The sequence below is a fragment of the Hibiscus syriacus genome, unplaced genomic scaffold, assembly GCF_006381635.1.
Source record: "Hibiscus syriacus cultivar Baekdansim isolate YM2019G1 unplaced genomic scaffold, ASM638163v2 tig00111013_pilon, whole genome shotgun sequence".
Taxonomy (NCBI): Eukaryota; Viridiplantae; Streptophyta; class Magnoliopsida; order Malvales; family Malvaceae; genus Hibiscus; species Hibiscus syriacus.
This window is the reverse complement of record NW_024062953.1, coordinates 515239-533378: the sequence shown is the minus strand read 5'-3', so window position 1 is coordinate 533378 and position 18140 is coordinate 515239. Positions and strand designations below refer to the sequence as shown.

General features: G+C 30.8%; 2 protein-coding genes across 3 annotated transcripts; both read right to left on the bottom strand.

Annotated features, from left to right (window-relative positions):
* Window positions 1–4259: 4259 nt before the first annotated feature.
* Window positions 4260–5500, bottom strand: LOC120149896 (protein SPEAR1-like). The gene is given in 6 exon segments (XM_039162602.1): window positions 4260–4393; window positions 4493–4571; window positions 4653–4723; window positions 4972–5094; window positions 5232–5297; window positions 5299–5500. Coding segments are annotated over 6 exon segments (579 nt in total). The 5' UTR covers window positions 5425–5500; the 3' UTR covers window positions 4260–4279.
* Window positions 5501–7530: 2030 nt separating this feature from the next.
* On the bottom strand, window positions 7531–11385 carry LOC120149893 (NADPH:adrenodoxin oxidoreductase, mitochondrial). Of its 2 annotated transcripts, XM_039162597.1 has the most exons (13): window positions 11236–11385; window positions 11038–11142; window positions 10840–10953; window positions 10701–10754; window positions 10465–10581; window positions 9889–9998; window positions 9736–9809; window positions 9421–9482; window positions 8882–9080; window positions 8648–8708; window positions 8362–8429; window positions 8093–8238; window positions 7531–7986 (listed from the first exon to the last, which is right to left on the bottom strand). In XM_039162597.1, the coding sequence occupies exons 1-13, from the start codon at window positions 11350–11352 to the stop codon at window positions 7753–7755; spliced, it is 1461 nt and encodes a 486-aa protein (XP_039018528.1). In that variant the 5' UTR covers window positions 11353–11385; the 3' UTR covers window positions 7531–7752. The 2 variants fall into 2 exon arrangements, with proteins under 2 accessions (XP_039018528.1, XP_039018529.1); XM_039162598.1 differs by lacking the exons at window positions 10701–10754; window positions 10840–10953.
* Between the last annotated feature and the right edge of the window lie 6755 nt (window positions 11386–18140).

Sequence of the window (18140 nt, the reverse complement as noted above, 5' to 3'; positions counted from 1 at the left end):
AAACGATCAAATGAAAACCTAACGTTTTCAAATCTGCTTAAATAACCGTCGGAATGTTGTGGACATTATTGGTTAATGTCCGCAGTGTTTGTAATCTTGTTGAGGGAGAGGTTGGTAGGGGTCTTTTTTTTAATTAATTGGTAGGGGTCTTGGTTCTTAATTAATGGGACGTTTGTATTTTTAGTCCGTTTAAAATTTTAATAATTTAATTTAGTCCGTTCAAAATATTTTAAATTCCATCTCTACCCATTAAAAGAAACTCTCGATTTTGGCCTAATTTAATTTCTATCAAGGATTTTATATATTGAATTATTAAGAAGACTGACCAAACACATGGTGCAAGTTCAAACAAAAACACCAACCCGGGGTCGTTGTCTCAATTACTATATTAAACGGTCCAAAATGGCAGGCAATTCGCATTCATTGAATTAATGATGATTTCTCTAATTTTGTCTGTTTGAAACTTCTCTAATTAATTAATGTTCTAATGTATATGTTGCAGGAGTATATATTTTCGGACTCGAGTACCACATATATAAAGATGTGAACGTTTAATATTAAATGATTGAGAATTTTTAAACATATATTTTTTGTATTTATATCATATCAATCAAAATAATATATATATATATATATATATATATATATATATATATATATATTGTAGGTACTAAAATCAGTTAAATCAAAAATCCAATGATCAAATTTGTCTGGCCCACTAAATTAACATAGACACCAAAATGTTTACGTAACCCAAACAACATGTTTACCTAACCCGTTAACCTGACTAAACGAGATTTTTAGGGTTCGAATTGGTGAAGATCCGGTTGGTGGGAGGTTGAGGATATCGGATTTTGTAGGATAAGGAGATGATGTTTCAATCGGGAAGTTCTACAGTACGTCACTCTTAATATACGGTTAAAAAAATCATTATCAATTTTATTATTATTTAAATAATAAAACCAATAAAAAATTACATAAAATATTATTATTTCTATTGATTTTGTTATTATTTGGTGCTTTATCGAGCTTGATAATATATCTGGTAAAACGTTACCTAAAACATTATTTTTCTACTAGATATATTACCAAACCTGGTAAAGCGCCCAATAATAACAAAACCGGTAGAAATAATAATGTTTCCAATAATTTTTACCGGTTTTGTTATTTAAATAATAACAAAACCGATAATACTTTTTTTTAACCGTATATTAAGATTATTGCACGTGATCATTTTTCGTTTAAATTCAAGTAGAATTCTAGGGTTTGAATTGATTGGTGATTGGATTTTGGGATAAGAGTACTGGGGTTATGTCAGTTAGGGTGTGTTTGGTTGGGGGAATGTGAGATTCTCATAGGAATGAAATTCACATTCTCCTGTTTGGTTGGCCGGGAATGTCATTCTCGGTAATCTTACATTACCAATAGTTGATTTTTTTGGGTATATTATCGGGAATGTCATTATCTCTCTTTCCTTAGGTATTGTTGGATTACGGGCGTTTTGGACTAAAATGCCCTTAAAAAATTCTTTCAAAAATATCTTTATTCTGTCATTGAATAATAAAAATTCTACGAAGGTTAAATTACAAATTTATCCTTAAACTATTTTAGATTTACAAAAAAAATCTATAATTAAAATTTTATATGAAGTTCAGGGGTTAAAATAAAATTTTACCCTTTCATTAAACCTTTTTATATTTTCAATTTTGTAAAAAAATTATATAAATTTTATGAATTTAAATTTTTTAAAGAAAATATATAAATATTTTTTAAACTTGTTAAAAAACAAATATATAATAAGGACAATTTGGTCAAATATACATTCCAATAATATTTTATTCCTTTAACCAAACACGATAATCTTATATTCCTGCTAAACCAACTAAACACAAAAATACAACATCTCCAATAATCCTATTTCCTGGTAATCTTTTATTCCCACTGGTAATCTTACATTCCGTGAACCAAACACACTTAGGGTTCACTAGAGTTTATGTGGGATGGAGATCCTGTCAAGTAGGAAAGCATACAGGTTGAGTAGATTGATTCCGAGTTGCATTTTGGTATCAAGTTAGGTTGACTTGGGGTTAAAAACGGGCATCACATTAGGTTGGGTTGATTTTGAGTTTGAAGTTTTGTTTGAATAGTCGAATATGCTTAAGATAATTTAAGATTAATTTGAGTTTTATTTTTTGCCCTGATGAATAAACAAAGACAATATTAGTGTTTACACTCAAAACAGTTTAACTGCTAGTTTTATTTTAGTCACTTATATTAAAAATTTTGAAGATAAATAAACCGTGAAAAGATAATGTTGTAAAGATTAAATATTTTTTTTAAATCTTCAACTCTAAGTTAATGAAATGTGAAAAACTAAGATAATGAAAGTAGATATTTGAAACATCGAACCATTATAAACGAATCATATTTATTTTTATATCAATACCCAATGATTTAGCTAAAAGAACTTAAAACACCAATTCATTCCCTCTTTATAATTTTCAAATCAACAAAATCAACACTCAATCGAGTAGATGATAGATTTGTTAAATAAAAATAACATGTAAAAGAAGCCATATATGGTCATAGCTGAGGAGTAGGCAAATTTGCAGGGCGTGCACATGCCTTCCCAGACTATTTCCTTGGCTAGGGACTCGATGGATACTCGTAAAGGATGTACAGACGTGTACGGTAGATGAATTAGGTCAATATAGAACTAAAGGAGAATCCAATGGCTATAAACCTTGTTATATATATATATATATATTTAGGGTTGATTTATTTTAAACATTAATGTGGTTTATGGTAGTGATAAGGCCAAACAAATAGTGCAATGATTTGATCATACTTTTTGACTCTGCAATGAAAGGGTACATATCCCTATTACTTCCTATTCCTGAAAGATGCACAAAGGACCCTGTACCTTACTCTTTTGGGAAAATATCACTTTGCATTTTCTCATTTTCCCATTTTCCCATTTAAGAAGTATTGTCCATAGGGTTATTGTATGGGTGATTTATGATTTTCATCGCTCAACTTTGATTATATTTATATTTCGATCAAAAATTTTATTTAATTTGATCACTTAATTGTTGAATTGTTTCATCTTTTCATAATCCGAGCGTTAAATCAGAAACACCATAGTGGTGTGGCATGTTTTCAATTGACGTGGAAGTCGCCTCATTTATTGTCCTTCAATTTCACCGTCTTCCCAACTTTAAAATTCTTATAGTTTCATCCACATCTCATGTCACAGTCGACACTATCGTTCTTTGACATCTTATCCGGTTATTCCAAACATCGATGAACTCACCTCATCGTCCATGTCACTCTATCAATTTAGATTTTTTTAATTCTCTTTAAAATTAGCAAAACGTAAACCCAAAAAATAAACAAAGACATCGATCTACAATTTTCGTCGTGTAATCATCGTAAAATCAATATATATTTCTCATCTATTCCTCTTCATAAATTTAAAAGAAAACTTTTAGAGAGATTTTTTTAAGAATATAATCAAAGTTGATTGATGAGATTTATAATTTATCTTATTATAATTAATAAATCTCTTATTAATCTCTCTTTGAATGATGAAAAACAAAATATGGGCTATTGACCTTTGTTTGTTTTATTTAAACTCAAATCCATGCCAAAATCAGAAGATATATATACGGGCTTACTCATGGAGAGTAGTCATTTTTACAAAAGAAATTACAGTCTGGAATACATAAAGAGGTTGTGAATGTTGAAATTTAAACGAATTAATTATCTTAATAGGTGTTTGGTAGAAATTAACTATTTAATCATGATTAATCAACTATTTAACAGCAGTTCAATAAAGTCACCAATTTTTATTTTTATTTATTTGAAAAGGCTTTTATATTGTATAATTGGCAACGCATACAAAACAGGAAGAGAGCATGGGCCTATTTAAAAAACCTCTTTATCCTTGGATAGAGGAAAAAGAGTGCACCGTGATCAAGTCATTACAACTACAGTCATGAGACAGCAACAAACACTCTACAAAGCAGACCTCAGTGACTACAAGATACCTTTGCCCAACTTCAAATTAAACACAAAACAAACACTCTATAAAGTCACTAATTAACTATTTAACAATAGGACTAATTGGATTTAATCATGACTTGGATCTTCATTTCCCTAGAAAACTAATGAACAAAAAGATCAAACCACACAAGATGCATTTTCAAATGAAAACCTGAGCATAGGAAATCATAAGATGCAATACATGCATTTATAAGTGGTACAAATATTACTGATTTTACAGTGATAATCTGAGCTCCAAAGCCAGCTCTTTTGTTTCACTTGATTCAGAATTCTGACTACTGGATCCCAATGGGCTCCTGTGTTTCTTGCTCTTTTGGGGTTGTGAATCCTGCAAAATATATAGGAAAAAGAAGCAACAATAACTATTTCAAGTAGATATATACAAATTACAAGAGGATATGTATGTGTGTGTGTGTGTGTATAGGACCTCAACATTTAGAAGCTGTCTGGTCATGTTGTGTTGTGCATAAAGCTGGCTGTCCAAGATGCTACTGCTGGGGTTCCAACTGTGTTACAAATGAACTGGAAACATCACTTAGAAGCCAAAATAAAATGCATCTATGACTAGAAAACAAGCATCTATGCGCCTTGCTGTTGTACTATGTTGAGAATCACCATAATTGATGTTTGCTCTTTGATCATATTCACCTAGCCCCATCTGTATAATATTAGGTAAAAACCATAAGCAATCAATCAATTAGTCATATTGATATGTATGAGAAGCGGTGAAGATTAAGTTCCTGGGGCAAAACAGGCATCTAGGGTTAGTACACCAAGAAGTAAAGCACAACTTATGCTGTGATCATGGTGATGATAAAAAAAACATACATACATGTATATATAATGGGTGACACATAGAAAATCATGTCAAAGATGCACTCAATTGGCAAGAACAGGTCCACCCACCATTATGCTGGGGTGGAAACCATAAGAAGCAGAGGAAGTTGATGAGGATGATGAATATGAGCATGAAGAAGATGCCACCATAGATGAATAATAAGCTGCAGTTTGCTGCACTCTCATATCTTCCTGTACGTACCAAAGAAGAAAATATTTCTATTTTAACTTCAAAGAATTCTTCCCTGTTCCCACAAACTATCTGAATTTGATATCTCTAACCTTCCCATGAAACAACCAAAAGAAACCCAGAATTAGTTTGCTCATACCTGATTGAAAAGTGAAGGATGATAACCACAACCCAGTTGTTCATGCAATCTAAGCATCTCCAATTAATTGAGCAACACCAAGCCCTCTCTGGGGTGCCCTAGGCTTGACTGAGTTACTCTTCTTGCCTTTCCTTGAAGACACTCGTCCCCTTTCATTTCCAATGTTTGGTTCACCAGAGTAACTGCTACCCATTTGAAACTAATACATTTGTCAAACTAAGAGAGGAAAACAAAAGAGATTTATGGTTTTTAGCTTTGCAAAGCTCTAAGCTTTTTCACTTGCGGCACAATCAGAAGAGAATCAGAATCATATACAGGGGTGTAAATGAACGGAGATTGAACGAACAAGGTATGTTTATTTTAATTTATTTTTTTTTAAGAAGTTTGTTTTTGTTTATTTATTGTTTGTGAATATATTTATTTAATGTTTACGCACGTGTTCGTTTTGTGTTCATCAATATTTTATTTATTGTTTGTTTATTGTTTGTTTATATATTTAACTTTGAATTTTGTCCTTTCATTTTCAAGTTAAAGAAAAATAATAAAATTATAACACTAGTGCTTAAACTCTTTAAAATTTATAATTTAAATTTTAACTTTTATAATGTGTTCAATTAGTCTATACCTTCAGCAATATTTAAAATGTAAAAAAAAAGAACCGGGTAAACGAGCTCATAAATGAACTTGTTCGTGAACATAAATTAACCGAACACACATTTGTTCGTGTTCGTTCGTTTATCAAATGAACATAAAAAAATTTGTTCATACTCGTTTATTTAGCTTAACAAACGAACATAAACGAACGTTATGAGAACGATTCACGAACAGTTCAATGAACATTTTTTAAAATTATTTTTCAATCCTGATGTGACATTATCTTATGATGACACACTAACATCACCATTAATTTTTTAAAAACGAGTGATCAAAACATAACCAAAATGTAATGCTAGGTATGATTTAAAATAAATAATGTTTGAATGATAAAAACAAAAAATAAATAATAAGTGGGTGACTAGAAAATAGTTTATCCTATTTTTTGGCCTAAATAGTCCACTTTACAGCTCTTTTTATAAACTGCCTTTGACAATAAAAAATCTTACTCTTACGCGCGGTTTTAATGCGTTGAATACTACGTTAGCTTCAAAATTGGTCTAGTATATTGAAATTTTAATTTGGCATAAATCTGATCCCTACTTTTATAATGTTACTGGTAGATCTAAATTGATAACGTTTTTAGTTACCATTGTTAGAGAGTTTCTATTTTTAAAACAATCTAAAACATTCGGATGACATACAAATTTACTATTGGTTAAGTTGATCAACAAAATATTATTGGTCTAGAGGTAACCTCTCCTGTGGATTTCAAGCACGTTTGTACCTGATTTATTGTTTTGATCCCTATGTGCGGAAGCCCTTCCCCCATCATCTCTTATAATGGCAACAACTAATTGTACTATCAATTTAGACACGTTAATAATATTATAAAGATAAAGCCATTGAATGATACTAAATTAAAATAAAGGAGGTTACATCTCAAATTTAAACATATGGGGAGGACTAAAATCACAATTAGACCCTTAAACGTCACCCTTAAAACGGACATTTAATTATTGAAAATTTTGTTTTGCAGCTTAACAGGAATTCCCTTCTCTTTACGAGAGATTAAACAGAAGAATTGGGATTACATCCAAACTTGTGTCGATCTTTCAAAATATTGTTTAAATTTTTTTAACATCTAAATTATCTTATTTATGAATCGATTAATTTAGAATAAATCTATGTATAGATCATATTCTAAAGGATAAGTATATAAACACAATATTAAAGAAATTATTTCAGATTTGATATAATTTTCTTGATTAGTTAGTATGCGATAAGTATACTTCCATCTTAATTATTGGTATAATTTAATTTGTAGTATTATTTATTATGAAAAGACCTAACTATAAATTGAGATCTTCCCCGTCTCGTTTGTATTATCCATTCCTTGAAAATACAGAACATTTGTTCTAGAAGTTGTCTTATTTTCTCTTAATCTTGCTACCGCATGAATCACTAAACGAAACTCAATGCTCAATTTATTTTTTTCCATTCGCAAATATCGACATCGCCTCAACTCTTAAATTGATTTGGTTTAAAAATTTCTTTTAATAAATGAGCCTTCAATGTTAAATATAAATCTGTCAAAATTGCTCAAAAGAATTTTTGTGAAAATCTAATTATTGTTAAACACATGATATGGTTTAATAGAATGAAGTAGGTAGAATTAATATTTTTTAACAACACGGTATAAACAGAATTCACAGCTCAAATTTCATTTTAACAATTCAACGTATCAACGGCAATTCAATTTGACATATTTCCTTATTTTGTTTCAAAAATGCTGGAGAAAATTAAAGAAGTTAGTTTCCCTTCAAGCCCAACAAATTATCAAGGGGCAACACAATATACTTATTTTCCCTTCCGTATACATATATAAAGTTTGAGGGGAAAGGATACGTAAGGTAAAAGGGCACATTCATTCAGAGGCAGCTTCCAGTAGCTCCTCCCACCTTGTCAGTTTCTCCCGGGGTTTATTTCTCAAATTCCCTAATCTCTTCTCTTCATTGTCTATTCTTTCCCAACCACCGAATGGTACAACTCTGACATTTCTGTCCTCCAACATCCGGAGGAGCCCGTCTCTTCCAAGTTTCGGAGGGCTGCTTGTTGATGCTAAGACACCTTGTTCGAGATCTTCTGATACACTTTCAACCTACCATAACAATTGTGCACTTAGCAACGGCTACTAATACTTTAAAATCAAACAAAGTTTCCCATTGTTATATTTGTTTAGGTAAAGAGGGCGTGAGGTAACTTACAGTTTCCTCGGCACAGTAAAGATTTGTACCAATAATGCCGGTCGGTCCTCTCTTCAGCCACCCGCAGACATACAAGCCATTCTCAATTGATGTAGGATCTCCAGAATTATCACTTAGAACTCGACCTTTAACATTTGGAACCACACCTGTAGAAATATAGCATGATAAGCTTTTTCTTTTCACATTTGTTAAGAAAGGTAAGCCATATAGCTAGCTGACAACAAAACAATGTAGGAAATAATAAAAGTTAAGCAATACCTTTGCTTTACCTTTCTGATTATCAAACGGCAAACCATCCACCGGCACTGATTTATAGCCAATACTCTTTAGCACAATCCTGCAAGAAGAACATGTAACTTCACAGTTCCATAAAAATGTTATATTAACTTCTCTCAGGATGTTCCAACTCATTGTTAAACATCATTGAGAAAGCGGGTCAATCACTATAAAGAAAAGGGGGGGGGCAACATCAATGTTGTAGATGGAAATTGTATGTTTTAAAAATCACTGCTTGATATCCAGAGATGAGAGAGAACAGAAAAAGAAAGAAATTACCCACAAGAAAGATTTTCAAATTGTCCAGTACCTATGGCAATCTGTTTTCCAGAGCCAACACCTACAAAATGAAGTCATGATCAAGTTACCAAACTATGTATTAGATTTATTTCACAACTTTAAAAAGATCCATGTAGATGGTCTCTAAATACAGTGCTGTCCACAAATTTGCATATGAGAGATAGAGAACACATACATTGGATAATTTTCAGAGACCAGAAGAGAGCGAGATACCTTTTAGAGCTGTCTTCTCAAGGTTCACCCCGGAAACATATCCATTTTTGTCATATGATTCTAGAAATCTATCAGGTTGACGGAAGAAAACAAAATGAAGTTCACGTTGACCTGTACTAGGTTGGGAAGGTCCAGTAGTTGCTGCCTTAGAGAGCAACTCATAAATTCTCCGATGAATACGGCTGTTTTTCATTTCTTCCTTCATAAAAAAAGGAATAGCATATAGATGAAGAAAATATGAAAAGCTGAAGCAAATGAAAGGACAGGTGGAACCTCTTCGACAAATTATTTAAGTGACAAAAATGATCTAACAATGTCCCCTTGCTGATACCCAACTGTTATAACAAGAACTCTCAACTTCAAACCTTGGAAGAGAGGTAGGAAACAATACCTCTTATTGCTTAGTCCAAGGACTAGTCCCAAACCCCTTCCTATCCACAACCCCCACCCCTAAAAAAATATCCTAAAATAGAAAATATTGGACCACCATTGTGGACACTAGTTTCGAAATCCAGCAAGCATTTGATGGTAAAATGTACCTCATCAGCTGGGGTTATCTTCAAATCTGCTTCTTTTATGTGAATATACAAATCTTTAATACCTGCCAAAATGATTAAATCTTTAAGAATTTCATGTCCAACTTCAAAACAAAGTTCAGGTTAACAAATACACACGAAATGGCCAACACCATCAATTCAAAAATGGAATTATCAGTCTGCCGATGGAAATTCTACTGTGAGCGAAACTTTAGTTCAGCCTTAGCAGCATCTCATATTTCTAGCCAAACAGAGTATTCTAGACATCCTGCTCAAGAAACAAAAGCATCCAAATAGGCCCAGTCTCAAAGGAATTACCAAGAACTTCCCGAAGCTCTTTTGCAGTACAAGCTGCTTGGACTGGTCCACGTCTTCCAACCAGATATACTTTCCTGCAACAAAATTGACTTAAAGATCTGACAGAACGCTAAAAGATTTATGCAATTAATTTTAAGGAAAGAGGTGAGAAACCTTATAGAGCTTTGTTCCAATGCAGTCAAAGCATGGCTGGCAATATCAGTGGTTGCCAATTCAGATGTTGGATGTAGGAGGATACGAGCAACATCAAGAGCTACATTACCCTGAAAAGTTAATAATCGTAATTACATATATATATACATCAGGGATCAAATCCATACATAGAAGTGCAGAATGGAAAAGCATTGATAATAATGGATTTGCATTGCATGATTAAAAGTAAGACTAACTGGCATCACTGCAAAGTACAAATTAACAAACTAGACATTTCTACAGGCTCAAACATAGAAGGTTGCATAAATCTAACACAGGGAATACATCCTCAACAGATACAAAGGCATGTAGAGAAGCCCTGAAAAACAGTCAGTCGAGCACTATTTGATGATCAGTATAGAACTCGGAACCAACTAATACCTCACAAATACTTTTCATGTTCTTTGGTTCCCTATAGTTAGGACTCTATCCAACTGCAGCCATATACCTACTCAACTACTCCCAATTCTGTAACTTAATTGATTATAAGAAATTAGTTAAGAAATCTTCATAATAATCTATAAAAAGACAAAGTACCTGACCAAGGATAACCGCTGTATCTGGGCTCTTCAAGTCAGGGTCCAAGTTTCTTCCATCCGGATGCCCATTATACCACCAAACAAACTCTCTAGCTGAATGTACTCCTTTTAGATACTATATAAAAAAGATTGATTTATATATAAAATTATGAAAAACAGCCGCCATTTCCCAAATTCAAAATCATTAAAAAAAATCAAAGTGTATCAAGAAAATTTTAATTTCCATTCACGTACTTCGCCAGGAATACCTAGAACTCTGTCACTTTCCGCACCATAAGCAAGCACAACCTGTTGGATTAAATCCACTATTCATTAACTCTGTTTCAGCCGGCAAAAAAAACATAACAACATATTCAGTATGCTAGGGCCTTACAACATGGTAAAGCTCCCGAAGCTCCAACAGAGAAATGGAAGATCCAAGAGGAATATTCCCCAAAAACGAACACCGTCCACTTTGTGCAACCCGAGAGAACTGATTAATCACATTCTGTAGCAAGAGTTACACCAATACTATACCAAGCTTAACTAAGAACAATATTCTAAAATAAATAAATGAATAAATTGAACAGACCTTAGTTTCGGGATGATCAGGCGCGACTCCAGATCGTACCAATCCATACGGCGTAGGCAATCGATCAATAATGTCAACTTGCGATCCTTGATGCGTCTTCAACATCTGGTGAGTTAATTCAAGTTAGAAAAAACTGGAGAACTAAAACCAGATAATCTTAATCGAAATGAGTTTGATTTAACATAAGAAATTAAGAACCTTTTCGGCAGTGTAGAAGCCGGCGGGACCGCTTCCAACGATGCAGACACGTAATGGATGAGAAGCAACAGTTGAAAAGCTTCGCCATAGAACTCGTTTTGCTCCAAATGCTGCCATTTTTTTTATTTTGTCAATCTTTCTTCGAAAAAAAAAAAATAGATATAGGAAACGAAAGTGGAAGGTTTGAGAGAGAGAGAGAGAGAGAACAAATGCTAGGGCTCCGAGTTTAATTTATGGTAAATTACACCCATGACTATTTAATTATTAATAGATTTTATTTTGACCAATGATCTATTACTTTATCAAACAAATTATTTAACTATTTAAAATGCCAATTAACTCACTAATATTGTGGAGTTGACATGATAGTTAATAAAATTGTTATAATAATATATTTGATTTTTATTACTTATACATCATATCAATTTGATCTTAAATTTAATTTAATTCAAAAAAATGATCATTCGTTTAAAAAAATCCTCTATCAAATGTTAACAAATGTGAACGACATATGAATTGATTGACATCATTTAAATAACTAAATGATCTTATTGATAAAATTAAAATATCAATGATCAAAATATAATTCACCAATAGTTAAGTGGTCATGAGATAGATTTTAGAAATTTTAAAATTATTTTAGAACTTTAACAATTTTCTTTAAAAAAATCTTTTAAAATATTTAAATTCCACATGATTTAAATAACTAAAAAAATGTTAAAATTTAAAGGTTAAAATTGATCGATTGATTTGTTTTCTTAGTTTAATGACTTAATTGATTTTATTCCTTAATTTGAGTGTTTAATTAAATTAACAAATAAGAACTCAATTTATTTATTTTTCAAATATTTGAGAACGTCAAGCCTAAATTTTAATAACCAATTTATAACCATTAAAAGTAGGGATGGGCATGGGTCGGGTTTTTGGTCCACCCGACCCGAGAAGAAGGGGACCTCTACCCGTGACCCAACTTATAGTTTAAAAAACCCAACCCGAAATAATAATAAAAATTATTTTTATTCAATAAAAACAATGACTAAATTGAAAAAAAAATAATATATGAAGGGGTATTATTGTAATTATTCCTAAATATATAGGGTAAAATTACATATATTTTTTCCGGGTCGGGTCGATTCGGATTTTTTTCACCCTAAACCCGAACCCGACCCGACCCGAACACCACATAAAAAAATCCGATCCGACTCGAACCCGAAATTTTTTTAGAAAAATCCGACCCGATCAAGTCAGGTCGGGTCGAAACCCGTCGAGTTCGGGTTAGATGCCCATCCCTAATTAAAAGGTCATTGATCAAATATATTATTTTTTACAAAGTTCACTGAACTCCAGTGTATTTTACCCTTATTTATCACGTTTCGTGAATTGGGAAAATAATTCGTTGGGCTCCATGTTCCGTTGTTTAAATGCGTTGTATATTTGTTTAGGCCCGACTTCAGTGTATCAATGGGTTTCTGCCCAGCTGTTTATTTTCTCATTTTTAGTGGGCCAATTTCTTTTTCAGAATGCTAAATCTAAATCACAAAACTCTAAATAATTCTATTAAAAAAATAATTAATAGATTCAATGACTTAAATTTAAACAAATTTTAACCCTAAATGATCAAGGAACAATTAATTGATTCAATCTAAAATTAACTTAAATTTACCAACGTACTTAAATGATATTTTAAAAGTAATAAAGTGTATTAGAAATTATTGAATTACGTTAAAATAATCATTTTAGTCATTGAATTTTTCAAAATTATAAAATGGTCATTAGATTTATCGGATTTTTAAAAAATACCATTAAATTTTATATAAAAAATTACACACAACAGTATTACAATGACCATTTTATAACAGTTTGATTTTAATAAATATTTTATATTTTTTTAAAAAAATTAATGACCAGAATGATCATTTAAGGTTGCTTTAACTTATTTTTGAAAAAGTTACAAATCATTGTTCGAGAGTTGGAGATGAAGCAATTAAATTTTGGATTTAGCTTAACTGAGATTGTGAAAGCTGAATTAATTTGAACCATTAAATCGATCAAAATCTTACCTAATCCGACTCATATTGATCTCTAATAACAATCATACCAACCGAACTAGGATTCAATCCGTTCGAGAGGGGGGGGGGGAGAAAGGTACAATCTTCTCTTTACATTTGAGAAAAGGGGGCATGGTGGGCCTAAGTGGTAGCCCACCCCACTAAGCAGAGCAGTACAGTCCAAAAAACTTTAAGTCACTTTCAGTTGTAAGAGCCCAAACAAATAAAAATAAATACTATCAAGACCCTAAACTTGGGGCCCACAAACCGACCTTCTGACTTTTTGAAAAAATTAAAACCGAAAGGTCAATCTCAAGTTTCAATTCTTCATATGTATAATTCAATCAACATGATGTATCTAACTTTAATATTCTAATCTAAAACTATGTTAAATTATTATTCGCACCCACGTAGTTCTATTAGATGTTAACTGAGTCTTAACCTCGCTTGTGCATGTTGATGAATGTGTTTATTATATTGTCGAGTAGAATTTTAATAACCGGGCATTATATTTTTTAGACGAAAATATCATCGAACGTTGGAGATTTTATTTTCCTATCCTTTCTAGAGAACATCTTAAAAAGGAAAAGACACAATAAAAAAAACAAAATGCATATACTAGGAATTGGACTTATACAATATTTTCAAACTGCAATGCTTTACGGACATTGAATTAGAGGTTATCGCCATTATTAAACTCTTAATCATGTTGTTGTACAATGTCTCGACATCTGAAAGTAAGTCACAATAATCATTCTATGTCATACAAGATTTTCGTACCCTTCTCTTTCTTCTCTAGGCTCTCCCCAAGATTAGTTTTGAAAGTAAGGAGATGGAATCTTGAACATTCAACGACAATATTATTGTAAAAATATGATAACTAATTATAGAGAGTTTCGATCAATCGCGTGATCAGAAAGCATAATAACTAATTATTTTAAGTATTTTCTATTGAAAATTTATTTTCGTCGCCTTGAAATTTTATAAGTTCATTATTTTTAAAAATTTTAAAATTCTTTACTCTAATATAAAATCATATATTCATCCATGTATATGTTAGGTTAGTTATTTGACCTAATAAATTGGGTTTTCACGTGTATATATTTTTTAAAAAAAAAATTGTAAAACCAGTAATACTTTTTTTTACTAAAAAATCCAGTAATACTTAAATTGTTATTGATGGCCACATTATTCAACATTAGTCTAGTCTGAATATAAAGAATGTATTAAAGACTATGACTTCACTCTAAAATCAAAAGATCAAAGAGTGTTGAGACACTGGTACTTTACTCTTTGAAACCTTTGAGTTTATCATGAATGTATTAATAGACCTATGTAACAAATATATATAAAAATAAATCAATACAAACATACAACATTATAATTAAATTAAGAATTATTATTTCAAGCTCACACATACACTATGTGGATTCAAACATAAAATTCAATAATTCAAGAATATCAACCTTTTAATTTGAAAGAAAGGGAAAACCTAACCGACATATAATATATGCCTCAAAGTCAATAGACAAAATTATGGTACAATGAAATAAGGTAAGGCTTAACATCATGGTACAAATTTCCTAACATAATTATGTCATAGTGGAAAGCTAGATTTGGGTGTTTGACTAAATCCCAATTGTATTTTTATGCCAATTTAGTAGACAACCTCATCAAAATGGACCATGACAAGTGTTTTTCCCTCATTTTATTTATTAGCTGCACATGAATATACACTTTTCATTCTAAGTTTATTAGGTCAAAACTTTAACCTAAGTTGACATGCTTCACTTATAAGTTAGGGGGGGGGGGGAACTCCTTGGTTGATGCTTGTCAATAGACTTCTTTTTTTCCCCATGATTGTCAAGATATTTTTAGAGTGTGGGGAAAGGACTTTTAAAGAAAGGGTTTTTTTCATAAAGAAAAGATAAGGGGAGGATTTTTCATGATTGAATTTAAGATCTAATAAGAATTAAGACTAAAAGAATATTCCTTAAAGTTAATCAATAAATTAAATATCAATAATTAAATAAATTAAAAACAAATTTTTAATTTTTTTATATTTTTTTAACAAAATATTAGCGTACGATTCATCGTCGATATATAAAATAATATAGGTATAAAGATGAATTTAACTTTTAATGTTTATACTTTTATTCAAACTTATCCTTGTTCTTTTTTGAGCTAAAATTGAATTCTTTTTTGTTGTCATTCTGATTTCTAAGGTTTTGCCTTGATTAATTTAGACGGACTCGAATCGCACACCTAACTATGGTGGACGAGTCTCCTAAAATTGATTTTTACCATTAAGAAAAATTCAAATTACCCTTTTTAAGGAAAATATTGGAAAGACGTTAATACATGTGGCACACCATGCCATAGTCTATATGTGTTTCATGATGACAATAAATTATTAGTCTTACATATTATGTCAATAAATAATTTGAAATTATAAATAAAAATGTAAAAAATACATAAAATATACATGAACTATTAGGTATGATTATATTTAACAATTTAGTTATTATTTATGTTGAAAATTAACAATTCAACTTTTATTTCTTTGAAGGATAAGGGTTAGATTTAACTAAAAATTTATACAAAGATTTTAAGTGTTAAGGAGCAAAATTATTTTTATACCAATTATATGTATGATAATGTGAAAGATTTACATGGCTGATGTAGAGGTGTGGGAGCATGTGGGCCAGCGGCATCACAGGCAATGATTCGTCGGGTAGCGCCTTGGAGTGGAGCAGGGCCATAAAGTTCGGTTAATATTAATGGGCTGTCAGTCACGTGATCTGCCATGTGAGGTAAATTTCCTTTTGTGCGTGCGGTGCTTTGCTTGGAGCTACATGCTTAAACTGGTGTGATTGTCCACCGTCCGATGTAAGGACACTATTTTGACCTGTCCCCACGCCCTCCGATAAATCATCATCAAACGTTTTAAATCACAATATGGTCTACTGATGGGAACCGGAATTGGTACCGTATTTAGAAATATCTTAATAACTTGTATCAAGTTATGGAGGAAATTTTAGAATACAATTTGTTGACGTGAAGTTAAAAAAGTAATAAACATCGGTTGTAATTAAAAATTTTATCAAGAGTATTACATTTTAGATTGAATATAGTAATTTTTTAAATTATATATATTACAATATAATTTTACAATTGTAATCGAAAATATTATAAATTTATATAATTTTTTTTAATATGATAATATTTTAGATTAAAAATGTTTTAAACTATCCTTAAATTAGGCCACTGCATCACAAAACTATCCAAATCATGATATAAGAGAATCAAAACTTACAACGATGTAATAAAAAATTTATCTAATTCCGAGAAATTTGTTAATATGAATTATATTAGTATGATTGAATATATATACAAAAAAAAATTAACTATAACGAGATATTATGATTCTCGTTGATCCAATAAAATTTTAATAGATATTTGATTTATATAAGAATTGAAGTTATTAAAATATAGGACTTAATTGAATGAATATAGATAGATAATTATTATAGTAATTATCTGTAAATATATAAAATTCAATTGTTCTATTATCCTCAAGTTGGATATGTTTTTATTCTAAACTTATCATATACCCCGATATCTTGAAAAGAAAATAAACTTTATAAGGTTATACACTTATACTAGGTCGGGTTGGTCAAAATCCGATGAGTTCAGGCCAAATGTCAATCCTTAGTTGTTAGGGCTTCTTCCCTCAAACAATGGTAAAATTGTTGTTTAGTCCTTGAGTTTCTTTACATCATACTTTAATGTTTCTAGCAATATGTCCTTTTGTCTTAGTTCGTTATTCTATCCCTTTTTTGGTTGAGCCTTTAAAAGAAGACATATTTTTTTATGCTTTAAAAGAAAAAGGACATCAAGGCGAGGGTTTTAGGGTAGAAAACCAAGCCGTATTGGGATCACAAAGAAAGAATTAACCTTTAATTAATCCCTAATTAATTTATTAGTTAACATTAGAAGCATGTGGTGACTGGTAAGGATTCCGATGAACAAAAAGGAACACAACCTTTGATGGGGTAATATTCGAGTTCTAAGTAAACGACATAGCAAGAGAGATATGGGGTTTGGAACACAATAATTGTCGGTTCCCATGCTAATTACTAATTTATTAATTTGTTGATTTCGATAGTTAGATAGATTAATTATAATAATAATAGTAGTAGTAGTAGTAGATTATATAAGCATAAAGAAATTATAAGCTGCAGCGAGTCATGCCAATTCAATGGTGTTGGATTTAAGAATAAATAAATTATATAATAAAAATTATAATTACTCCTTAAGTATTTAAGAATAATTGTAATAATATCTCATTAAATTATTATCTTATATAATAAAAATGAGATATATATATATATATATATTTGTGTGAAGTCAAGTACGAGTTTTATCCTATAAATTAAATTACATTTTGGCTTGGATGAAACCTCCTTAAATTCGAGTAAAATTAGATGATAGATAAACAAAATGCAATACTCGAATTTAGAACTATACTCATCCTTATTGCAATGGGTAGAATAATTATAATATTTATAAAATATGAGATATAATATAATTATACAGTGCAAAACTTTTTAAATTTTATATAAATTTAGAATTTTTGGATGAGTGAAAATAGATGATTGAGATTAATAGTAGTAAATTAGAAGATATTCATTGAAAAAATAAAGAGTTACTCTCAGCCTTCTACAGTGGCGGAACATGGTGATAGAGTTTGAGTTACCAACTTAAAACTTTAAAGAATTTAGAAGTTTAAATTAAAATTTTCAAAATTTTTGAACAGTTCGATTTATATTTTTTTTCAAAAATTTTGGGGTCTAA